The sequence below is a fragment of the Lepidochelys kempii genome, chromosome 13 (assembly GCF_965140285.1).
Source record: "Lepidochelys kempii isolate rLepKem1 chromosome 13, rLepKem1.hap1, whole genome shotgun sequence".
Lineage (NCBI taxonomy): Eukaryota > Metazoa > Chordata > Testudines > Cheloniidae > Lepidochelys > Lepidochelys kempii.
The window spans coordinates 14,038,223-14,065,109 of NC_136392.1; the positions used below are offsets into that span (position 1 = coordinate 14,038,223).

A 26,887-nucleotide genomic window follows, 5' to 3' on the forward strand; every position below is an offset into this window, starting at 1 on the left:
GTCCCAGGGGAAGGAGCTCTCTGTCCCCATCTATTGGTGAACAGGGAAAGTATGGTTGCAGAGAAAGCTTCATTTTCTTAATCTTTCTACCAGTAATTCCTCCAGTCACACTTTGGGAGCCACCAAATTGCCCACAAAAATTGAGTAGTGGAACTGAACTGACAAAGAAGAGAGGGGAACTCTATCTTGTGTCATGGAGTGCATCCAAAATGGCAAGGACTTTGCTCAAGGGACTTATATGCTAGTGGTTCCCTGCTCTTGAGGATCCTGTACCACTGAGAGAACTTTTTGCTGAAGCCACAAAATACAACACCAGAGCTACCATGGAAGAATCCAATGCCTGCAGATTGGATGCGCGATTTCAGCCTTCATCATCTTAAATGGGACTTAGCATATACTTACCATTAAAACATGTGCTTAAATGCTTTGGTAGATTGGGGTTCAAAAGTCTCTCTCCCATAGGCCTTCTGAAGGTAGCAAGAAACACTGTAGTCAGGTGACTAAGCTTTTAGAAGCTTCAAATGGAATTCTTTTTAATGTAAATATTGAAGCTCTTTGAGAGAACCGTGTATAAATTTAAACACGGGTTTTCGGTTGTTCAGCATATCATGACTATGGAGTTTGGGAGGAATATACAATTGAAGAAGGGGCGAAAAAGTACTGACATTATCAATTCATCTCAAAGGTCACGCAGTTATGAAGAACTAGTGTGGTAATCCAAAAGGCAGAACAACACATTTCAATAGTAATTTAGTACACTCCAATTCATGCTTGAAATGCCAAAGTTCATCCATTTGAACAGCAAAATTTATTTTCATTTGGTTCATTTTTCCTTTCACATTTGCTCTTTATGAGCGTACTGTGTCACAAAGCAAAGAAGACTATCTATACTATTCTCTCTCTCATCACAGTTGCCTTCAGAGTGCCCATACTGATTCAATTTGCTTTAACAGTTATCAAGAAACACTAATCCTAATGAACAAAATAAATTCTTCTTCACACCAACATTAGATCAGAGGAGAAAAATATATGGAATACATAATGGCCTGGTTAGTAGAAAGTTTATTTTGAAGGCTTTCAGATGTGCCTTCTGCTGGTCATGCATGGGGTAAATTTCACCCTTTAGGACAAATCTTGGAAATATTGATGTCAGTCTCATTTAAATCTATGGCAAAGTTCCTACTAAGATTTATCAGATATTATACTGAAGGAAAAACCCATAGTTATAACTGAAGTTAGATAGTAAACAAAAATGTAGAAAGATTAGCACCATAGATAAAATTAATCAAACAGCTACCAAACTTTAGAGCAAACTGCACTGGAAACTTAGTTCGGGGGGAGGCATTTCACACAGTGTGGTCTTTCTGAAATCCTTTACTTGTAGCTATGAACATTTTCTGATGATATTTGGTTTTGCAAATCTGAACAGGCTGTGGTAGAAACATTACCCTGTGTGCTGTGATAGATAGATGATCCACAATTTTGACCTTTGGTCCTGGTCCAAACATCTATGATAATGTGCACATCATTCCTTCTCTTCCCAGCTGGCTTCAACGCAAATTCTTTTTTGGTGCAAGGCTTCATAAACACAATAAGAGAAATAACTTGACAAAACCAACCACTATGGGTGTCATTTTGACCGTGAATTACATGAATGATTTGATGAGAAGTATTAAACCAGCAACATCCCTTCATAGATAAACTCTTCAATCCTCTACTTCCAGACTCTTCGGCCAGAAGACTTACTTTTTGTGTGCTTTGCTTTCATGGCTGCCATTTTATGTAGCCTGAGCTGTGCAGCAGAAGTCTGCTGTTTCCCTTTTATTCTTCACAGCTATATTTCTATTTCTGGAATTGTTACCCAACACGTAAGAGATGACGAAGAAGATAGACACATTCCAACATGGGAACATCCCCTCCTTTTAAGATCTAACTTTAGCCATTGGGTTATCCATGTTCTCTAGGCTCAAAGATGCACCTGTGTACCTGAGGGGAAAACGGTGTAAAGACTTCTTGATAACTGAGCTGCTGAATCCCTCAACAAGCCATTTCATCATCATCATCTCCAAGTGTCCAGGCAGTCTTCCTTCTACTGACACTTGTGTGGCAGATGGTGCAAATGGTCTGGCACATGTATGCTGAATCCATGTTGAAAAGTGACAGACTGATAATATCTTTAGTATTGTGATTTTTGGCAAGAACGGGTGATGAGCAAGTCTGAAAATGACCGGAAATATTTGTGATTGAACTTTTCCTGGCTTCTTTGAGGATGACTCGTGTCACCATCTTACCTGGTGTTGTTTATTATTATTACTACTACCACTTTTCTTTTCTGCATCTTACTAGCTCTCCGTGACTCAGACTCTTTCACAGCAAATGTATTTTCATATGCATGATTTGTGCTGTGCTAACATTAATTAGCTAATCCTCAGCAACTCTTTCAGATCATGATAATTACTGTACCAACTCCCATTTTTAGAAATAGGAAAACTGAGATACAAAGAAATTAAGGACAACATTTTCAAAAGTGGCCACTAATTCTGGATGTTTGCCATAGTTTCAGAGTAACTGCACCTGTGACCTCCCGCTGTGATCTGGTCAAAGAATGTCCTCTTAGATCTCTAACATTCAGTCTCACTGGACAGGGACCCATGTTCCACTCTCTCCTGACCAGGGCTTTAGGCTTGCAGCCTCCTGGTACTCCTGATCTCCCCAGCCAGATCTGATCAAAAGTCTAGGCCCCATGCTTTGCTGTCTTTCCAAGGGCTGTGACTGACATATTCCAGTGGTTACAGGTCATCACAGGTCCTAGCGAGCACTGCCTAGGACTGCTGTCAGTGGCATCTAAGCCTCTGTGTTCTGTAGAGTGGCCACCGATGCACTCCCAGAATACTGGACATTGCAGTACTTCCGGAGTGGTGTCACCCTGCACCATGCATGTGAGGTCATGCCAGAGTGGGCACAGCAGCACACTCTGTAAAATGGCCTCCTCCCCTATGATACCAGAAAAAACTATGTCCAGTGCCAGACAGGGACAAACCTTTCCAAAAACAGGACAGTCTGGCTTAAAACCAGACAAATGTCCTGCCTTGTGCTCTGGATCCCCTGGGGTTTGTCAGACTTCTAGAGCTGCAACACTGGTTCCTCCCTTTGCCTCTCTGGCATAGTTCCTGGGTACTGTCTCAGTCTGCTACCTGATCTGCCTCCTGCCCTAGCCCCAGGACCAGCACTGACCCCCCCCCCCCCCACAAGATACCCCAGCTAATTAAACACACCCCTTTCCTTTAACTCCATCCAAAAAGTGTAAAGGTCCTAGTTTACAGTTTAACTCTCTCAGGGCACAAAGTAGTTGTCGAGCAGTCAGCACACATACATACTTTTTGCACAATCCAAAACCTTTATGCTCTTTTATTTGTAATCATGTCAAGAACAGAGGAGCATGGATCATACAAAACAAACAAACATCTGAAACCGCAACGTCCCTCACTTTCTAGCTCACACTTCCCTTGTGAGCTCTTGGGAACCATCTGGGTCCAGGAAAGCAGACAGACAAGGCATTCCCTCCTCATACAGGCTATGGTATGCTAGCTGGTCTCTCTCACTCATGGAGCCCCTCACTCAGCTTCTGTGATCTTCTGCCCCATCCTACCTCTTCCTCTCTGGCCCCCGGTTCCTCTGTTTCTTTATTTAAGCCCCTCCTGGTCAGCTGGCCTGTTTTGTTCTACTGCTGGTAGGTTTTTACTGTCAAGTACCATTTTTAACCTTAAGTATTTCTGTTTGTGTCTGTCTGGTGTGTACATGCTACAGGACCTGTCAGCAACCATGAACCTACATACGGACAGGAATTTGTAATATAGCAGTTTTTCATCATATGACTCCACAAGTCTGGCAAGTCAAAGTCCTACCAACCCTTCAGCAGGGTTTGGATAAAAAGGTTGTGTCCATTTGTTCAATCAAAATGAAGCACCTCTGGCAGGTTAAACTCAGTCTTTTATACCAAAAAGCCTTTCTTTGTCTCCTTGGGCCTCCAGTACATAACTAAACCAATACATGAAAACAACCCCATGGGGTGGTACTTCTCTGGAGTGGCCTCCAGTCCAGAGACTGCAGTAATGACCCCTCTGGCTGAGCTGTAGTAGCCCTTGCTCGTGAAGTAAAATAAAATCTCTAGTGCACAATGATCCATGTAACATTCATAAAGTTAATATAATAGTCCCTGAAAAATACTACATTTGATTGTAAAATTTGTCATTGCTTCTGTTTGTAAATGCCTTGCTTACACACTGGGGGAAATCCATTGATTTTCTATTGCCATGGACTTCAATGGGGTCAGAATTTCACCCCTAGGGCTTAATTTTTGAAAAGTACTGTGGGTCTGCAGCTACTGAAGTTACAGGTATTTGGCTTTTTTTAAAATCAGGTCTATGGGTCTAAAATCTGGCATCTAAAAACCAAGGAACTCAAAATTAAGTCCCAATTTTCAAAAATACGTGCACTCCCAAATTGCACAGCATACTGTCCCTGCATATGCATAGGCTGTGGATTTGTGTGCATGTACTCACGGTACTTTATATTTTATTCCCGCACCAGGCTTTCTGAGGGAGGAGGGCAGAGTGCTTCTTCCCATCAAATGAAGCCCCCAAAGCCCATTCATGCATGTGAATAGTAGTACATGAACTCCACAAACTGTTTCAACTGCTTCAGAACGACTTCAAAATGTGCTTCCGGTGTTGACCCATATTCACCTCATATGGAAGTAACAAAGTGCCGGTATTCTAATGGAACATTAGGAGGAATACATTTGCAGCTGGAACACTACTCTGACCTCCACGTATGGGTGCAAAAAACTATATGTACTCTTACTTGCACCCGCTTTTGCGGTCACAAAAACACCTGCTAACAATCCTAGCACCTGTGGGCATAAACAGTTTTAAAATGTTTAGAGGGCCAAATATATCACACCTTTCTTAAAGGGGCAAATTATCAACCATTAGCCTCCACCTCGGCATGTGCAAAGCTGCATGCACACTAAGGTACAAGTGTGTTATGGTTTGACATCTGACAAAAATGATATTACATTTCATAAGGCTTCCATTTCTGGCTTGTAGAAGGATTATGGCTAAAACCACCTACTGAATTTTGAGACTGGACTTATTAGCTATATATCACAAACTCTATCACTCTCAGACCTAGTCCCTTGGCTCACATGTTTATTTGAGCTGTGCTTGAGATCCATAACCACTGGCTACCAGCTTTATGCTATTTGTCATTTCACAGTAAGGAATGGCACATATACGCCATATACAACAAAATACGCCTGATAAATCTTGATATATGACATTCCAATAAAGATGCCAAAAATGCCTTGCCAATTTTTTTAAAGTCTCAGACCAGACACTTTATTTATAATAAGTGATAGTATTCATTAAAATAAATGTTTAACAACCAGTGATTAGCAGAGTGGCCATACTTAAAATGTTTAATTTGCTACCAATATAATTTTGCATTAGTGAGCTTGGAAAACAATTACAAATTCCACAATTCAATTTTCCAAATGGATTATTTTGTAACTAGGCAGAAAGACTGCTTAAATTACTTCTGCTGTTTCAAGGGAAGATTAATACGACCAGATTAAAAGTCAGATCCCCTTGAGGAATCCGTATATTCCTGTCAGCATTATGCAATTAAGTTGGTATAGTATTGGAAAATTAAGACTGTTTCTGGTATGTTGCAAAGTCAAAAGACGTTTAGAGAAACAAGAATTTGACTTCCAACATTTCCCCCCGCTCTTTCTTTGCATATGATAACTTGTAGAAGATGAGGATTCATTTATGTTTACCAATGAAAACAAGACAGCTACCTAAAAGGCAATTTTCTGCACAGCTTTTGTAGTCTGTATCCTAATTATTTTTCCTCCCTTGTGGGACTGCATGAATTAAGTGGCCAATTCGCTTTGTGTATACACATTTGCAGCCCACTTCAAAAGCTTCAAATGACTTTGTTCTCATACAAGTCACCTATCTATTGCCTTGCCCTGAATAAATCACACCCACAGAGCCTTTTAACCTGTATATGTTGCAAAACTAATAGAAGATTCCAAAGTTAAACTGATATTATTTATAGGCCAATATTTTACAAAGTTACTTATTTCAAAAGGATTTGTTGTTCTTTTACCTTAATGAGACATTGTTTTTTATCTATTAAGTACAGGACTCTTCCATGGAACTTGGATTGGTAATGGAATTATTGAACCCACCCCTATGCGCTCAAAAAAACGGATAGCTAAAATCTGGCCCTAGGTAATTAGCAGAGAACTTGTATAGCATAACTTAACATCTACTGAAATTGTTATGCCCCGCCCATCACCATGGGATCGGAGCACCTATTTTATAGAGGATGCTAATGCAACACATACATGCGAACAAAGTCCACATATCATTAATCTTTAGAATTAAACCCAAAGACTAACCTGTTTTTCCTACCTTTAATGATTCTCTGCTGTAGGTATTTTAAGCCATGTGTAGGGCTGGCAAACTGTCAGGCCTGTCCTCAAAATTTGTGCACACAACTGAGTATCTTCAGAAGCTGACAAACACCCCTACTCTGCACATGAAAAACCAGCATTGGCTTAATTTACCATTCAAAAATGGGCATGCAAAACTGGAGGACAACAGATTGCTGGGCAAAGCATTTATGGAAGACCCTCCAATTTTTCATCAACTCTTGGGCCTAATTCTGTGCTGACCTAGACACTTTGCACCACCACTAAAATCCTGACTGGGATGATTTACACAGGGGACTTGTTTCAGAGTAACAGCCGTGTTAGTCTGTATTCGCAAAAAGAAAAGGAGTACTTGTGGCACCTTAGAGACTAACCAATTTATTTGAGCATGAGCTTTCGTGAGCTACAGCTCACTTCAGGAAGTGAGCTGTAGCTCACGAAAGCTCATGCTCAGATAAATTGGTTAGTCTCTAAGGTGCCACAAGTACTCCTTTTCTTTTTACAGGGGACTTGTGCATTGCAATGCTGATCATTGTAACGTCCAATTCTTGGGCTCCCTGCCGCCCCGTAGAATTCACAGCCCCAGTTTAGACACCAAGGCTCCCATAGCATTTTATAGGGAGAGTTCAGTGCCTAAGAAAGGGATTCTCAGAAGCCAGCAGGATGAGTAAGTAACTGCCAGGAGTGAAATGCCAAGGATGAGGGTGGATCTGGGGCCCAGATCCACAAAGGTACTGACGCATCTGTGGGCACATCTACACTGCAACTGGGAGCATGTTTCCGAGCTTGGATAGACAGACACACACCAGCTCTGTTCGAGCTCACATGCTAAAAATAGCTGCATAGCTGGGGATAGCACAGGCAGCAGCTCAGGTAGAAACCCACCCAGACCCCCTGGGTACATATTTGGGTGGACAGCCCAAGTCCTGCCTGTGTGCTATCCCTGTCTATGCTCCTATTTTTATTGCACTTAGAATCATAGAATCATAGAATCATAGAATATCAGGGTTGGAAGGGACCCCAGAAGGTCATCTAGTCCAACCCCCTGCTCAAAGCAGGACCAATTCCCAGTTAAATCATCCCAGCCAGGGCTTTGTCAAGCCTGACCTTAAAAACCTCTAAGGAAGGAGATTCTACCACCTCCCTAGATAACGCATTCCAGTGTTTCACCACCCTCTTAGTGAAAAAGTTTTTCCTAATATCCAATCTAAACCTCCCCCACTGCAACTTGAGACCATTACTCCTCGTTCTGTCATCTGCTACCATTGAGAACAGTCTAGAGCCATCCTCTTTGGAACCCCCTTTCAGGTAGTTGAAAGCAGCTATCAAATCCCCCCTCATTCTTCTCTTCTGCAGGCTAAACAATCCCAGCTCCCTCAGCCTCTCCTCATAACTCATGTGTTCCAGTCCCCTAATCATTTTTGTTGCCCTTCGCTGGACTCTCTCCAATTTATCCACATCCTTCTTGAAGTGTGGGGCCCAAAACTGGACACAGTACTCCAGATGAGGCCTCACCAATGTCGAATAGAGGGGAACGATCACGTCCCTCGATCTGCTCGCTATGCCCCTACTTATACATCCCAAAATGCCATTGGCCTTCTTGGCAACAAGGGCACACTGCTGACTCATATCCAGCTTCTCGTCCACTGTCACCCCTAGGTCCTTTTCTGCAGAACTGCTGCCTAGCCATTCTGTCCCTAGTCTGTAGCTGTGCATTGGGTTCTTCCGTCCTAAGTGCAGGACCCTGCACTTATCCTTATTGAACCTCATCAGATTCCTTTTGGCCCAATCTTCCAATTGGTCTAGGTCCTTCTGTATCCTATCCCTCCCCTCCAGCGTATCTACCACTCCTCCCAGTTTAGTATCATCCGCAAATTTGCTGAGAGTGCAATCCACACCATCTTCCAGATCATTTATGACTTACTCATTTATCACTTACTCGAGCAGAGCTAGTGAGTCTGTCTACTGGGGCTGAGAAGCAGGTTCCCAGCTACGGTGTAGACATGTCCTGATTGACAGGCCAGAAGGAGGTGCCTATCTCTGCTTGGGATTTTCATCCCTTCTCCAGGTCAGCCCTTTCTCATGAAAAACCACAGAGATGCCAGCCGACCCCAACAGTAAATAGTCCAGTGGACTGAGAACTCACCCAGGGTGTGGGAGACCCAGTTCAAATCCCTGCTGTGCCTGATTTACAGCATGGACTTTAATCCATGTCTCCCACCATCCTGGAGAGTTTCCCAACCACCCTGCTAGAGGCTGCTCTGGGGTGGGGTCTCTTACTCTTTTCTGTTGAAGCTTTTCCACTTTGTATAAGTAAATATTCATTAGGCCATGGGGGGGGGGGGGCTTTAGTCCCTATGCCAAATTAGACAGGGAGGATGGAATCTGAATCACCTAAACTAACCACTGGGCTCTTGGATATTCTACAGGACATGTGTGCGTACAGCAGTCCCCAAAATTCCTTATCTGCTCGTTCCCGTCTTTTGAGCAAGAGAGCGTGCTTTGAGAATGCCTACCAGATTGGGCACCACGGGTGAGACGGGCAGGGGAATGCCTAGCTTGAGAATCCCACCAAGCTTTGGGCAAGAGCTAGGACTCCAAGCAGCTCATTAGCCGCAGGGCGGCATCAGTGGAAATTTAAGCACCTATGGGGAGTAAGGCATCTACAAGATTAGGTGGCACCTGAGAAGTGGTTTCATGAATGTCAGTGGAGCCTAAATGTTGGACTTTGGCATCTAAAAAGGCAGCTAGGTGCCTAAATACCTTTGTGAATTGAGCCCCAAATCATTAGGCATAATGAGTAGGGCTACGTATGAAAACAATCAGCTATAACTGAATTTCCCTTTGTGTGTGTGTATTCAGTAAAAGACCTTTAACATTTCGGGGACTGGCTGGAGGAGGGGTCAGAGGTGGTGTTTAAAAAAAACAAACGTAAAGAGCCTTTTACAAGTAATTTGAATATGCTGTGAAGATTTTAGGGTTTTCAGGATTTGCCATAAGCCATAGCCTCGCACTACATGTTTTTCCTTGATCTTGGGGGAACATCAAATTTTAAAACATCTAGTTCCCATCCCCACCCCATTCATATTTTTCAGGATAGTCTTTAAATAAAATAAACATATGCATGTTTAAAGGCCTGATTCAGGTGTGCATAATCTCTCTGATTGCATATGTAAATGCTCCTAGTTATTTGGTTGTGCATTTGCACTGATTGGGGGAGTCAGTCTTGAAGCTGAAATTCATGCTGACTTCTGTACTGTCATTCTGAAATTAATCACAAGTTACGTCAATAAGTCATATACTCTCTATTTATTTGTATTTGACTTACCAGCATATTTTTCACATTTCGGAAGTGGCCTGATGCATACTTAAAATAAAGGTCCAAATCTGTGTTGCAACAGAAACACAGCACAGAAGATACAGGCCACAGAGAGTGGGAGGAAAGGTGGCTTTACACCACCAAGTTTGCAAGGCAGCCAAAACAGCATTCAGCATTACTAAGAGTATCTTCCAGGCTGCCTATGGACTGCACTGTATCTCAGTATCTCCACAGTGCCAGGCACTATGGCTAGGCTTCCTCCCACCCTCAACCCAATCCCTGCCTTGCATCTTATCCTGGGGCTTGTGGGGGTGAGACAATATAAGGGAGCTTATGTCATCCCCCTGCTGCTCCTATACCAGAGGATCTCACCCAACCCCTTTCAGTTCCTTTACAGCCCCATACACCACTGGAGTGGCATATAGGGGGCAGAGTTGATCCCAGAATTCCAATCTGGGCTAAGCCTGTGTGAACCATTCAGAAAAGAAAAGCAAACTCATCTGAGCTGACTGTTCCGATATGCAAAACAGAATACAGATATCATGGGTTCATGATCAGCAGTCTCAGATACCTCAATGTGATGACACCAATCTAGAGCCCAAAGACCAAAACCCTACGCGGTGACATAGCAAAGCAACCCACCAAGCAGAATTCAAAAGAGTTCTCAGGCCACAGAAATTCAGACTCTGACCCCAGATCCAGGACTACTGATAGTGCAATGCCGTGAAAGAGCCCTGTCCTATCGTAATAAATTAAAAGTAACACCTGCAGTTAAATCTATCATTTAAAAAAAAGAAGAAGAAGAAGAAGAAGAAGAAAAGATTTAACACTTCAGTGAAGAGACAGGTGCTACTGAAACACTGGCTGGTTTTTGCCATTCTCCCCCCCCTTTATAGTTTTTGTGATGGTGTAAAACTCTTCTTATAGAAAGATATATAAAGGCGAGTAGAGGCTCCTGCTGTTTCTAGATTTGATGCTGCCTTCATCAGCATTTGAGAGTCATTTTTCAGGGCCCAAGAGGGAAGATAATAACCACATTTCTTACACATTATTAATGCAAAAGTGGAGTTTCCTCCTACTGCATCATTTGTCGAGCTAGACCACATCCCCTTGGATTCATTAGCACAATCTCTCATTGCGGTGACACCAGGCATGGTAAAGGGTTGGGGCTGCTTTCTCATTTGTTGTAGCATTGCTGCCTTTGTCATAGCTATTTAAAAACAACCTTCTTTCCCACGGGTATTTAATGAGAATATTAGCAGAAAAGAACCCAAAGCTATTACCATACACTTAGACCCATTCTTGCTGACCGGCGTGACTATATATCAATAAAGGCAGAGTGCCACGATTCCATGTTGGTCTCATACATCAAAGAAACAGAGCATAAAGATGATGCCTTAGTACAATACATCACCAAAGCCACATTACTCTAATGATACACATAGTGAAAAACTGACCAGAGGGAATATTAGCTGAAGTCTCTGCCACGTAAAATTGGTTTTGAATTATTAGCCATGCTGTTCCTGGAACTAGCTCATGACTCTAATAAAGGACTAATGAGGATATGGCTATTTTTCCTCTTCACTTTATTAGATTTAGTTAATATTACTATTATTAATTGTTATTATTATTATTATTGCAGACACATTTAATTAGATTATAACCCAGACTGGAATTTCACACATCAAGAAAGTAGCTCTCAGGCCCTGACTCATCTAGACAGGCAATGCCACCATTCTTCTTGGTTACTATGATATCATAGCGAGTAACATCAGAAAGACTATATTCCGTTTCTGAGCAATCACCTTCACAATTTGCATTCACAATATGGATACATGCCCAGCACCTAAGTGAGTGGATGCAGGAAAAAAAAAGTTTTTCACTGACACAGGAGGGCGGGTGGGAGAGGGAGATTTGAGTGTAGCTGACAAGTTGGCCCACAAAGTCCTCTAAACTTTAGGTACTACTTTTTGTGGCTATGACAGCCTTTGTTTTAAAGCCATAGACTACAAGAGAGGCAGTTCTACAAAACTTTCAGAAATTTCCTATAAAATATACTCCCATGGTAGAAGTAGCAATTGAATGCATGTTACTCAGTACTCCTATCAATAATTTGAAAACCTCAGTAGAAAGAATTAAAGGTAGATCTCACAACCAGCCAGGACCAGATGACCATTCAAGCTACTCTGTGGATTAGACAATCTCTCTTGCTTGGATGGACACTAGCACAGAATTCAGCTCTGATGGACATTGAGTATGGTCACACCTGACTGAGGAGTTTCTTTGTATTGCAGAGTATCTGGATGAAATGAGGCAGAGCTGGTGGAAAATTTTCAGATTTCTGGTAAAAACAGTAAAAAAAAAATCAAAAAAGATTTTGTGCTACGTTTTTGGTATTTTGACCAGCTTAGAGAGTGGTTGACATTTTTTCAAAAATTCAAAATTTGGCCTAAAAATTTTCAATCACCTGTCAGATAAAGGTAAACATCCAGGGCCACCTGAACTAGTCTGTGCTTAACACTGAGCACATGGAACTTCATGCAAAGAGGCACACAGATTTGAGGACAAGGGATTTCCCAGGTCAAAGCAGATGGGTTGTCGAGAGTAAGGGGCAGAAAAAGGAGCTGGTGTTATTTTGGCTACAGGTTGGACATACTGGAGCTAGACCCTCAGCTGATGCAAGTCAGTGGCATAGCTCCACTAACGTCAATGGAGTTATTCCAATTTACACCAGCTGAGGAATCTGCAACTCCATCACTGACTTTACCATCTCTGTACAAGACAAATAGTAGAGCTGAGTGGGAAATGGTTTTCTCGTCCCATGAACATTTTTGAGATACCAAAAGAATTTCCCCATCATGAATTTGGTTGAAAACTTGAAAATTTTCACAAACGGGGGAAAAAAAATCTAACTGGGTCAATCAAAACATTTTCTTTTAGTAATTTGGAGAAGTTTCATTTGTATTAATTTATTAATTATAATTGTACTAGAGATAGCATCAATTTCAAAAGAAAAGTCATTTCAACCTGGAAAACTGGAAGTTTTTGTTTCAAAAATGTCAAAACAAAACATTGACAATTCTGATACTTTTTTCCTCCAATTTTGTTGTTGTTTTGTGCTGAAAAATTTGTCAGAACGGATGCTTTCCCACAAACAAGTATTTTTCTGCTAAAAGATTGGTCAGAAAATTCCCAGTCAGGCCTAGTAAACAGGTTTTGGGGACATTTTGTCAATTAATAAGTTATGCTACAGCTGAACACCACCCTATCTCCATTTCCAATTTCTCTCCCAATGAAAAATGTGGATACTGCTACACCACAGACTTTGTTACCACAGCAAAGGGGAAATACTACACAGGCAAATGATAGCTCATCCTGGTGCATAATTAAATTTAAACAATACGGTCTGATAAGCATTGCTTATTTTTCATTTTTGGGTGTGCATAGAAGAATGATAAACATGGAGAAGCAGTAAATTATAATGATGACACTGACTGTTTGGTGAGGGGCATGGAGAAAATACACTTCCAGATTCACTGTTAGAATACTGAACGAAATCATTAATTAAAATAACATTTACTCTAGACTACAAATGGTTTCTCATGAAAATGTACATACTGCAGCAGAAATATTCTGGATATAGATAATTATTATTGTGACTAATTTGCATTGCAGTAGTGCACTTAGGACCCCGCTGCAAATTAGAGTCCTGTCATACAAGGCACTGTACAAAAATGTATAGTTAGAGACAGACCCTGTGCCAGACAGTTTACATCTAAACCGTGGAGCAAACTGGCTTCTGGCGCACACACTTCTACTGGGCATGAGGACACCCACTCCCAGGCTTCTTGACCATCATGTTTACAATGTCGAGCTCCACTGGCCAGATGCATGGCTCACCTACAAATTCTTGTCCATAGTGGTCTCACATAGGGAATACTGGAGTTATGCTCCATTTTGTAAAGGAAATTGCAGGACACCTTGCATGGATTCTTTGTGGCTTCATTTCCCATGTTTTTAGACAGTTGAGTCTTACATATCTGGAACTTGGGTCAGCTCTGGTTAATAGGCACTGAAGTTTGAAACATTTTGGTTGGAATAACCTGGATTTCCCACAGCAGAATCTTATTGGGAAAGCATAGCTTGTGTACAGTAGGTTTGCTTAAATTCTCATGGATTGGCCAGTACCAGAAGTGGGACTATTAGCCTGTCACAGAATGAGCTGGCCCATTAAGAGGGTTGAGGTCTGAGCTTAACTTGTATCAAATTTGGTCTGATGGTGATCTCCCCAGGTAGAAGCAGTGAGTGAAGTCACCTGACAAAGCATCAGGTGACTAGGAATTGGGCCTTCTGGGGGAATAAGAGGACAGTCCTGGCCAACTGGCTGCTTGGCTGGTGGATGAGAGTCAACTGACTGGAATATACCATTTAGCTTGACACATTTGGGCTTGAGCTCAAAATGCAGCATGAGCAACCATACCAAAATGTTTGTGAATACCCAGAAAGAGAAAGTACAGTTTCCAAAAATCTTGACTGGGAAGTGCATGTATATAGGGGTTTGAAAAGATGGCGGCCGATCTAGGGATGCGAGTCAAACCCAAACCTAGACAGATTTCAAGTGTATTCAGCATCCGAGTCAAATCGTTCACACAGCTCCAAAAAATATCATTAAATGTAGTTCTAGATGGAACTAATGTAGCTTTCAGAAGTATGTGTTGCACACACATTTTTTAATTTTAAAATTACATGAAGAGGTTTTATTTCCTTAGAAACTTCATGTTTGGGTGGGGGGGAATGTTGGGTTTGGGGCTTGTTTTGGGGTGTTGTTGTTTTTTTTTTAAACCAAAACATTTCTAAACAACCCAAAATATTTTCCTGGAACATTTTTAGATGTTATTTTTACTCAAAAAACGTTTTTAAAAACAAAATCTTTCAACCAAGTCTAGTGTTTATTTTGTGCCTGCAACTATTTCTGGGTATAAGTTTAGCTGCTTAAGGGTGAGATTTTCATAAGTACTCAGAACCGGCTGAATTCTGCTCCTTTTGAAATCAGTGGGAGTTTTACCATTTATGTGACTGGGAGCAGAATTGGGCCTATACGGAGAGCTATTGTAAATGACACCCTAGCTGTCCGAGCTCCCGATTACATCCATAAATCAGTTACTTGACATTAGGCCATATCTTGCAACTTGATTTATGTGGTTGGAGCCCTACGCCTTCATGGAATCCCTCTGAAGTTAGTGGTAGCCATGTGGTATAGGGTCCACTTGTGCAGAACCAGTTGCAGGAATTGACCTCTGGATTGCATATGTAATAAACTTGCAAATGCAAAAATGGATATCCTCTTAAAGAAGAGAAGAAAATTTGGCCTTAAGTATTTCCGTTCCTCTTGGATCTCAAATCCAGTCTTAAATTCAAAATCTTCCAGGCAGTGGTGCATATATGGCTGATGTAAATTTAATCTCTTATAATACTAATGCAGAGCATCAGTAATTGTCAGAACTGCACCATCATAGATGTTACAAATTCCGTACAGAGCTGAAATGTATCTACTCTAAAAATACATACTGTGTAATCCCCGCACAGATCAAATGGAAAATATATTATTCACTTTTCATTGCTTTTGCAAACTGCTTAATATAAATTCGAATGAATTCCTTTTTCTGGGCATGATGTACTACAAATAGCCCTGGGGTTTTATGACCAATCCCTTATAAATTATGTAGAGCATAGATACAGATGGAGTCAAATAGGAAAGAATTCAGATCCAGTATTCCCTCAGGATTTCCTCCTATATGTCTCACAAACTGGATAAGAGAGGATCAGCCTCAGAAGCTCATCTGCAGTGTCAGGCACCTAGGAGGTTATGCACATAATTCCTAATTTTCAAACATATTAAGCTTTTGCCAACAAAGATTATAAATTAAAGCATATTATTTTCAACTCCACGCCCAGGAGAATTACTCATGTAAATTCTCAGATGAACTGAGATGAGCAGAGGACTCTAGAGAGAAGTGATTAGAAAAATTAAGGAAGTTCATTGGTCTGAAAGGCATCAACGAGGGCTTTCACATTAGCCAAATTCGCTAACTTCAGCAGAGTTAGACTAAGGATGAATATGTGGTCCTTTCTGTTTCCAAGAGTTTGCACAAATAATCTCTGCCAATATAGACCATTACAAGTTCAATTGAAACTTGTGTCTAAAAAACCTGGCAGTAGGGCCCTTAAAGTTTTGGGTTATGGCAATTATGATTTAGACTCCCCTTTCCAAGGCAAGCACTCTGGGCCTGATTCTTGATTACATTAAGGCCATCTTAGACTCTTTTAGCAGTGCAGATGGGTCTTAAAGTAGGTGTACAATATTAACTTACTCCCCTTACATCTTTGACAGTGTAAAGGGACCTTTAAGTTGCCTTAGTGTAAATGAGACTTAGATCCTATCTTTTTATATGTCTGAAGTGTATTTAGCTCACTATTCTTGCCATGTTAATAAACAACTCTGGTTTTGATTCATAAATTAATTAATCACATTAATCATTAATCACATGGTTTCAATGTTGAAAAAGAGGGGACACACGTTTTGTGAAAACTTTCATGAATTTTTTCCCAACTTTTCAACCAGCTTTAAGGCTCATCAGTGCAACAGAGTTAGGATAGACACAAAAATGAGCCCACAATTTTGAGTATCTTGATTATTTACAGTTATATTCATAGTAGATGAGTTGTCAAACTATACAGCTTATAAAATCTTTAAATTTCACTGGAGAGTTTGTCTTTGAAGTAGCAACAAAACTAAGTATTCTTGGCCTCTAAACATCTGTGGGAGCAGTGTAGAATTATGAACTCAATGGAAATTTGGATACGTTTACATATGTCCAAATCTTACCTTGTGGTAGCACCTAAAATAGGCAGCACGCTCATCTGAAAACTTCTCCAGTCGTTTTGGCCCTTTGCTTGAAGCTTTCTTGAATACTAACCAGCATCTCTGATAAATCTGGAAGCACAAAAGAGTAAGCTTGGCATCTCCAATGACTTGAATATCGCTGACATTTGCATAAAATGCTTTCTTTTTGATGCTTGTGCATGTGAACTTTTTACAAGTCACAAACTAATTGTTGCTTAGAGTAAAAACAAAACATTCTATCCACCATGGATCTTAGATAGATTTACTGAAATCAGAAGAAAGAAAATGAGGGTTTTGAAGACAGATCCAGGGGGAAAAAATCATCACTGGCCTGATTTCAGAATACAATGGCATGAAGAAAAAGCTTCGGAACAAAATACTTGTCTGATCATTTCCTTTAATGTTAGGCACTAGAGGGAAAAGGATGCAAATCATGGACTTGCTAATGCAAGATCGTTTCTGTTCCCAGGGGATCAATACTATAGCGTGAACAGTTGAATGATTTTTATTTAGACATATTGTATTATTGTAATGGGAGTAATTAAAATAGACATAGGATTCAGTCTTGCTACATGCAGTTCAGATAGCAACTTTGTAAAATCTTGGTCAGAGCAGACAGGCAGGTATGGAACTTTCCATAACAAAGACAGGAAACAACACTCTGTTTCTGAAGGGATTGGAAAAGTTACTGGGCAACACAAAGGCAAAATCATTCAATTATCCTGGAATCTAGAACTAAAGGTTGGTCCCAATGAAGTCAATGGGAATTTTACCAACATTTTGCCATTAATCATTCCCATATGTTCACTGTATTCACCTGATATTTATTTTTTGAGCTCTTCTTCTGCTTAACAGAACACCAGGGAAGTTGAAGGAGTATTTCATAAAGCCCCCATAAACCCAGCCTTTACCCACCTGTCTCTCCAATTACTGCTCTAGTCCCCTTAATCTGTTCACTTTAAATATAATTGTGCCACTTACTGATTATCATTAATTGTACTATGGTAGCATCTGGGAGCCAACCAAAATTGCCACACTTTCAGAAATGTGTGGCTAAGTTAGAAAGAGTTCACAGAAAAAAGTGATAAAAGGTTTAGAAAACTTGACCTTTGAGGAAAGGTTAAAAAACTGGGCATGCTTAGTCTAGTCTTGAGAAACAATGACTGAGCGGGGACCTGATGAAGAGTCTTCAGGTATGTTAAGCAACTAAATATCAAAGCCCTAAAATTGTGACACCCCTCAAAATGCATTCACAAGACCATTTCTAATTGTATGATTCACAAACAAAACTGGACTCACAAAAAACATGTTTAAAGAAAACAAGGAACGTTGACATTAAAGAATCATCATGTTTTCCATACCTCCCCCTCCCCTTTCTAGTAGATTAAATGTAGCACAGAATAACATATTTACTCATAACACTGAAATAGAAAATAAAGAATTATTAATGATAAGATTAAGAGCTTTGATAGCTGTATTTTTAATTATTTGTAATTATGTATAGATGAATTAAACACTTAGGTCAGGGTTTTGGTCAGCATATGCGTGGTTTTGGCAATTCTTTCACATAGGATTGCTAATCTGCTTGAAATGTTATTGCTGACAGAAAACAACATGTTGTGTTGGAAGACATAAGTAAAAACAGTCAGAAACATGAAATGAAGGAGTACTTGTGGCACCTTAGAGACTAACAAATTTAGTCTCTAAGGTGCCACAAGTACTCCTTTTCTTTTTGTGAATACAGACTAACACGGCTGCTACTCTGAAACCAAACATGAAATGATAAATAAATAAATTTAACAAAACAAAAAAACTTTTTTCTCGGGAAACCCAGGGCAGTGACACAAAAACAATCTGAGCCATAAACTGCAAACGCAGCAGGAAAAATACAGAAGATGGGTACCTGAAGCTTGCACATGTGTAATGTATGGGTTACCTAAAATCCAAAGGGTTGATGTGCTAAAAGCCAATGGGATAAAGATTAAATAATCTGTAACGCAGAAATGTATAAGAGACCTAAGTGAGCATGGTTCCAAACAGGAGAAACATCAGATCAGAAACTGAACAGGGAGGTTGTGGAGTCCCCATCATTGGTGGTTTTTAAAAATAGGTTGGACAAACCCATCTGGGATGGTCTAGGTTTACTTGGTCCTGCCTCAGTGCAGGGGGCCTGACCTGATGACCATCTGAGGTCCCTTCCAGCCCCGCATTTCTAGGAGTCTAAACTATTGTGGCCCCATCGTGCAAGGTACTTTAGAAACAGACTAATATGTAGTCCCTGGCCCAGAGAGTTTATAATCTAAATTTTAGAGACAAGATAGCAAATGGTAAGGAAGGGGGATATAACACAAGCAGAGTGAAAAAATGTGGTGGGCTGAGAGCATCATGTTAGTGCCATGGGTTTTCTACACTTCAGGGCAGTGTTCTGTTCGGATGGGGATTAGCTAAATGGAAAGACATGGGAAGGGTGGGACAGGAGGGAGAAAGAGCAAAGAAGACAGAATGAAGGAAGGAAGTGGGTATGAGAGGAAGAATTGTTCAGTGGTTAGGGCACTAATCTAGGATTTGGGAGAGTCAGATTCAACTCCCTGCTCTGCCACCGACAGTCTGTCATTGGGCAAGTCACTTAGGAAACTAAGGCACTGACAGTCTATCTGTAGAATGGAAACAACAGCACTTCCCTACCTCAGATGGATGTTATGAAGATAACTGTATTTAAGATTATTGTAAGGTGCTCAGATATGGGAGCCATGTACTTGCCTCAAACAGAAAGTGGAGTGAGGTGCTGGCTTTGGGGTAGGGAAAAGTAGTTCTGGTTCCTTACAACTGTTGCTTCCCATACAACTGCGTTCTAAACCCCCTTCAGTCTGAGGGCTGTTCTAAACTTAACACTTAAGTTGAGCTAGCTATAGTGCTCAGGAGTGTCTACACTACAGAGCTATAGAAACACCACTGCAGTGCAGTGTGCCGTTGTAGCGTCTGTAGTGTCGACAGCTTGATTCTCCCTTGTCCACTACCAAAATCCTCTCAGAGGTCTTTAGTTACTCCATTATAGCCAGACTCCAGGATCTCTATTCTTTCCTCCCACTCTTTGAACCCTCTGTTGCTTCCAAGAAGGTGAGCGACACATGTTTTGACTTCTTATCCTTCCTTGACCTCCATGACTGCATCCTCTTCTTGTTTTCCTCCAACCTCAGATTTCTCCCTCAGTATCTCTTTAGGTCAGTGTCTTCCTTCTCCTCAGCCACTGTGCTTGAGGGCTTACAGAGGCCCCACCTTCTCTTCTTTACATACAGTCTCTCTCATACAGTCACATAGCTTGAACTACCATTTTTATGCTGGTATTCTTTCATATCTATTTTTCCCATCCATCCTCAGTCTGTCTCTCTAACATCTTCCTCTGGGTGTCTGGTGCAGAGGCTCAACCTGAAATTGCCTAAGGCAGAAGCCATTGGCAAGACTGTAGCTGTCCAGGGCTTCTTGTACTCACCTTCACCAGAGAGACCAGTACTACCTGGACCTCTTCCCCACTCCTGCTCTTTCCTTCCGAGATCTCCCTATTCCCCACTCTGTCACTATTAACATCCTTCCTGTCTTTCAGACGTGGTATCGTCTGGGATGCCATCTTCAAGCCTTGTTCCCTCCCCTTCTCCTCCCCCCCCCCCCCACATATATTCAGGTTGTATCTAAATATTCCTCCACACCATTTGTAATATCCATCCTACTTTCTCTCTAGACAGCTCAAAACTCCTGTCCACACCAATAACATTTCCTGTCTTGATTACCGTAACCCCCTCCTCTCTAGCCTCCTACCACCTACCTTACCCCTGCATACCTGGCACAAATGACGTGGCAGTTTTGGGTACACAGCCAATGCATAATCAGCATTTTAGAGGAAGAAAGGCTGAGTTAAATTGTAATGAATTTAACAGTGTCCATCACTTAAAAATGCAGAGGAATGCCAGCAACTGCCGCATTCTTGAGGTGAAATTGTTTTCAGCAGCTAGGCAAATACAAGCAGAGTTACAGACTTAGAGGATCCAGAAGCTAGATGAACAATTTCTGCCTTAATAAAATAGCCACTAGATAAACTATAAAGGTTAAGTGTGATTATTGGAATCTGGAAAGTTAACAGACAGAAGGGAAATGTATTTATTTGTTGAGTGTAACAGCTGGGAAGGCATTCATTTTTAAGTCAGTAATATTAATTTTTTATACATTTATAAATCTTGCTTTGAGTCTGATGCTCTGTTGACATCATGTATGTATATTTGTATACAGAATACCATTGGTGTGCATGGCACTTTACAGAAAACAGCCTTTTACTATTTATAAATAAAATCACTGGGTTTATCTACCTCCAGCATGGACAATAACTAGTGCTTCAAAAGGTATAGAGCAGGACACTGTTCCTGCTCCTTTGTCTGGTTCTACCTGGGGGAGGATAACCCTGGTGCAGACACTGCAAAAGACAGCTATAAGACTGCCTTCTAAGGGTGCTCCTGCACGCCCCAGCATAAGGGGAGTGGGACCAGGAGCACGAAGGTGTGCTGGGGGCTGGACTGTAGCAAAGCCCAGAGATTCTGGGCAGCTCTGCAGCCTGCTTTATCTGAGAGGCCCTCAGGGCTACCTACCAGGGAACACAGCAACTTCGGGCCAGGAGGGTGTGAAAGAGGCTTAATCACTCTCCATCTATGCGGCAAGTCCTGCACTTCACCTCTTAAAAGTGCAGCACAATTTCACTCCAGGTGTCCTTGTGTGGTCCGCTTCATGGCACTGTCTGTGTGCCCCCTGAGGTGCATTATCGGATAAGGCGGGGAGGAGTGCCTTTCTCAAATAGTCTCACTAGTGGAGACAGGATGCCACACTACATGGATCACTGATCTGCTGTGTGTCAGAGGAGATTTTCCTGTCTTTGTGACAGGTTTCAGAGTAGCAGCCTTGTTAGTCTCTATTCACAAAAAGAAAAGGAGTACTTGTTGCACCTTAGAGACTAACCAATTTATTTGAGCATAAGCTTTCGTGGGCTACAGCCCACTTCATCGGATGTGACACTCACTAGGTGCCACTAGTACTCCTTTTCTTTTTCCTGTCTTTGTGTGATCCAATACAATGGGCACATAGCTCTTGATTTTGTGTCTCTCTCATTCTACCACTGGGAGTTACGGACACATATTTAGAGAGTAGCGTATCTGATTATGGAAACTCCCCAACTATTCTAGAGCGTGTGGATTCAGATTCAGATTCAAGCAGTAAAAATACTGCATTGTGAAAATGAGTGCGTTTCAGAAACCTTTTGGATCCACTTATTCTTACTCAGTGCTCAACATCCACTATATAAATTACAGCTATTACGCATTGCTACTGACAGATATGAAATGGATCGTTGGGAAAATGAAAATATTTGAAGACACGAATCACTTTCTCATGATGCTTCCAAGCACACAGCCTCAGAGAAGGATGGTCTTGTGCTTAAGGTGCCAGTATAAGAACTGAGAGAGCCAGGGTTTCTTGCCAGCTCAGCCACAAGTCTCCCATGTTATCGGGGAAAGTCATCTGTGTACCTTAGTCTCTTCATCTGTAAAAAACTGAATGATAAAATATTCCTCTCTCACAGAAGTGTTTTGAGGATAAATTTGTTCATGAGGTGATCAGGCAGTAAGATGATGAGCACCACTACATTTTTAAAATGAAATGTTTGTGTGCATTAGATATACACTTGCAGCAAAATGATCCATTTACTGTGCAATTACACAGACTCCAAAACTATAGCAAAGTACTTCTAAGTAATCTTCAGAGCCAGTCAGGTTTCACCCTAAGTCTAACTAAGGAAACAAATTTCACAAAGGATACAGCTCAAACGCAGTAACAATTAATGGGCCAAATTCACCACTGTTATTTGCATTCCAGACTTGTCTAACACTGAAAGTAGAAAATATACCAGCAGAAAAATCTGACCTACTATCTTCTTGGGTCAGATCTTGCTTTTGACTTTTATGCTTTTGATACAGCAGGATGTTGATTGCAAAGAACAATGGAAGGAAAAAGCCTAGAGTTATTTATTATCTTCGTGCTCTTGCCTGAGTACCATAGGCTTTACTAGTTAAAACATAAGAATAGTTACTTACAGCCTAGGTCTGGTGTCACATTGCAATGAGAACACTTACTTTGTGCTGCTTTCTACTTGAAAGAGTCTCAGATGTTGATTATACTTTACATCTGGGAATGTTTGAGGTGGTTTCTGGATGAGAGCAGGAGGTTAGTAAGTAATTTTCTACAATACTTAATTTGAAATACTATCTTGAGAGTTTATGGGACACATGCTAACCAAGTCATTAAGCTGTCAATTTACTTAGGATAACCTTCCTAATATCAAACATTAAGCAGACATCTTTATGATACTTTAAAAAGGTTAGGAAGAAATATAAAAGTGCTACCGAAGATAATGTCTTCTAGTTTCCTTTGATCTAAGTTTGAATTAAAGACTAGTGATTGACTATACACACTAATACAATGTAAAGCCTGAATTCATGGAAGTAAAATGTAGGATGTAGGACAGCTTAGTGTAGAAAAATTCATAATTGGATCCATATGTATTTTATGACCAACAAATGTCTACCCGGATTAAACCTAACAAAATACAACAGCAGGTAATGAAGACAAGAACTAGAGGCCATGTTATGAAACAAGAATATACAGAAAACTCAGGCAGAACTATTTCATGAGGTGGATTAGGATTTTAGATTGTAATCTCTTTGGAGCAGGACTGTCTTTTTTACTCTTTGTACAGTGTCTAGCACAACAGGATCCTGGTCCATACACTATGGTAATACAAATAATAAAGAAAACACTGATGGAGAAGATCACTAAACCAAATAATGTTAATCACATTTAAGAAACAAGGGGCATTCAATTTATGCACTCTGCCTAAGTGAATTATTGGACATCTCTGATGGAAACACTAACTTGGGGCTTGATCCAGAGCCAATTGAAGACAATGGGAACCTTTCCATAGTTTCAATGGACTTTGGATCAGGCCTTTGGAAAACAATCCATGGTGCTCATTCTGGCTAATTCCCAGGGAAATCAATGAGAAGTTGGCTGGAGTAAAGACTTCAGGCTAGATCTTTGGATTGAGACAAACTGGGGTGGGTTGGGGGGGAAGAAATTATCACGCAATCTGGATTCAGAGTAACAGCCGTGTTAGTCTGTATTCGCAAAAAGAAAAGGAGTACTTGTGGCACCTTAGAGACTAACCAATTTATTTGAGCATGAGCTTTCGTGAGCTACAGCTCAGATGAAGTGAGCTGTAGCTCACGAAAGCTCATGCTCAAATAAATTGGTTAGTCTCTAAGGTGCCACAAGTACTCCTTTTCTTTTTACACAATCTGGAATTACATGAAGAAAATATGGTACACTCTTTGGGCCTGTTATTTTGAAAGTTCTGTGCATATATTCATCAGTTTCACATGCATTTCCCACTGAGTATTTACACACACACACACCCCTCATTTGTCATATCCATGTGAAAAACACCTGCAAAGCATCTGCCTCTTGTAGAGAAAACTCAGTCTACCTTGTGTGCCTGCTCTAAGGCTAACAGACATAATCATGCAGTTCTATTGCAATAGGGCCCTTGTGCAGACTAGAGGCTGCACTGAAAATAGCATTACCAGCTTCCCGTACCAGCTCAGATAACAGTATGTCACAGGGTCACAGTATGTCACAGTATGTCACTAGCTATCCCCAGCCTTCAATTTGGATGTAACCAGAAATTTCTGTTAAATAATTATTTACACCTCTGCATTGTTGATATAAACCAAATCATGACAGAGATGGAAAGCAGGAAACCCGTGTTGTATAATTACTTAGAAAAGAGTACGGCTGAGCTTTTAAAGGTGAGTTAGGCATCCAACTCCCATTGAAATTATTGGTCACCGGGTGCCTAACTCCCTTTGGCTCTTATGAAGATCTCAGCCGATAACTCCATTCAGCAAGCATGTGCCCAACTTCAAGCAGAGGATTAACCCCATTGACTTCACTGAAATTACTCATATGCTTAAGTACTTTGCTCAGGACCTGTGATCCACACCAGATACAAATGTTATAGCTTATGAGAAGTAGCCTCAGATTCTCAGTTCTACCCCGGACAGTGACTCTTTTGTTGACTAATCTTGTTTCTATCCCCTGTTTTTCAATCTTTCCCTACTTTCCATTTTATCCTTTTTCCCTCTGAGTATTGTTCTGTTCTGCTAATAACTTTTACTGTCTCCCTTCCCCCAATGAAGAACAGTCTGGGACATTTACAGCCTATTGAGAATTCTCTCCGATTTTCCAGTTTATTGGTAATTCAAGAACATGTTCTGTTGAACCCTAGAGTTACTAGCGTTTGTGAATTGCATTGTTCAAGGATTTTTAAAGAGTGACCAAGATGAAAACCCTCTGTTTAATCTAGCAAAAATAGATCTTACTTCAAGACTTAAAAAAAACAAAATAAAAAAACAATAAAACCTCTTATGCATTTACCTGGGCTTTGCAATTAGGACATGTGTTGCAATTGTTTTTTTTTCTGAGCATCTTTATTATTTGTTATGGGGAAAATTTTCATAGGCACAATGAGGAGTAGGGTATCTTTGTGCCTCTGAAAAATCATCCCGTTTGTATGATCATGGCACGTAGAAGCTCCAGCCAAAAACAGGGCCCCATTGTGCCATGCTATACAAACCTGTCATGAAAAGCTTAGTCTATTTTAACCATATAAACCCTACAATTTGAGACAATATTCTCCTCAAACCCTTCTCCCAATGAGAGAAGAGGTTGGAGAACCAGACTGGCTTCCAAGTAGGGGAAAAAAATAGTTAGAGATTTTTATTATATCTCTTGAGTATTGATCCCGGTTTGTTACTTCACTTACAAATGAAACAACCATTTCAGTTCAGAAACTTTACAGCTCAATACACTGGAAAATAAAAGTCCCATAGTACCTCTTTTTTAAAGTATTATGGTCTTGATGAGAACCATTATACTGGGCTAGTGGTGTTATCTTTATATAAAAAAATTGGATTAGAGGTCTGGTCTTAGCCAGTTACAATAAAAGAGAGAGACAAGGCAGTCAGTCAAATTTCATTGCCTTTCTTACTAAAAATTGTCTTTTTTTTTATTTAAGAACAATGTATAACAAAGAGAGATATACAATACCCAGTCCTTATGGAACCAAAGCTTGCAGCTGATGGCAGCCTGATCCCAGTCCTGTCCGGTTCAGTCAATAACTCAAACTTACATTCTTTTATAGATAGACAGTTGACAATCAATAACTTCACTTTTTACATTAAGGACCATTGTGCATATCCACTTTTTTCTGGTACACATTGCAAATTTCCAAGTAAATATTGCAATACACAAATTTTCCATACTAATGCAGCCAGTGCCTCTTGAAGTTAGAACATTTATTCTGATAAATAGGATATTATACTAAACATTAAGCAGTTAAACTGTCTATTCTTAAAAAAGATGACAATTTTATTATACACATTATTCTTAATGCTTGCTAGGGGTTTGATTCACTTGACAATAGGCCTTTACATAGCAACAGGTCCTTTGACTGAACGGTCAACAGTGGTTAGAGCAGAACACTAAGATTTTGGACTATGAATCTGTTTCAGATTCCAACCCTGGTCTTGCATACTGGTTTTAAGATTTTACTATAATTAGTGTCAAGTTTGATTTCATCCTAAAGTTTATGTTTCATATGCTGGCCAGAATGATTACAGCTGCACATTTTAGATTGTTTGATACGTACCTATGGGTCTTCCCTATTCTAGATGCACTTGCCTTCTCAGCCCTACTTCTATCAAACAATTCTATGACCTCATACTTAGTAGTTGTTTTTTCAGAGGAGGTTAAACAGCCTGCTACTTCAACAGGAGAGGGTCTTTATTAGTTATCTTTCCAGCCAAGAAAACACGTAATTCTACCTAAATATTACAGATGAAGAAAGTAAACGAATTAAAAACATCCAGGTTTCAGAGTAACAGCCGTGTTAGTCTGTATTCGCAAAAAGAAAAGGAGTGCTTGTGGCACCTTAGAGACTAACCAATTTATTTGAGCATGAGCTTTCGTGAGCTACAGCTCACTTCATCGGATGCATACCGAAGAGTTCCCA

General features: G+C 40.6%; 1 protein-coding gene across 5 annotated transcripts in view; it reads right to left on the reverse strand.

Annotated features, from left to right (window-relative positions):
* Window positions 1–26,887, reverse strand: part of DOK5 (docking protein 5) — a 92,053-nt gene that overhangs the window by 28,194 nt on the left and 36,972 nt on the right. For all 5 annotated transcript variants that reach the window (XR_012154670.2, XR_012154669.2, XR_012154671.2 and 2 more), the window contains exon 2: window positions 16,708–16,815. Coding sequence is in view for 2 of the 5 variants with exons in the window: in XM_073309327.2 (XP_073165428.1) it covers window positions 16,708–16,815 (108 nt within the window). In the remaining 3 variants the exon portion in view is untranslated. The remainder of the gene's footprint in view (window positions 1–16,707; window positions 16,816–26,887) is intronic.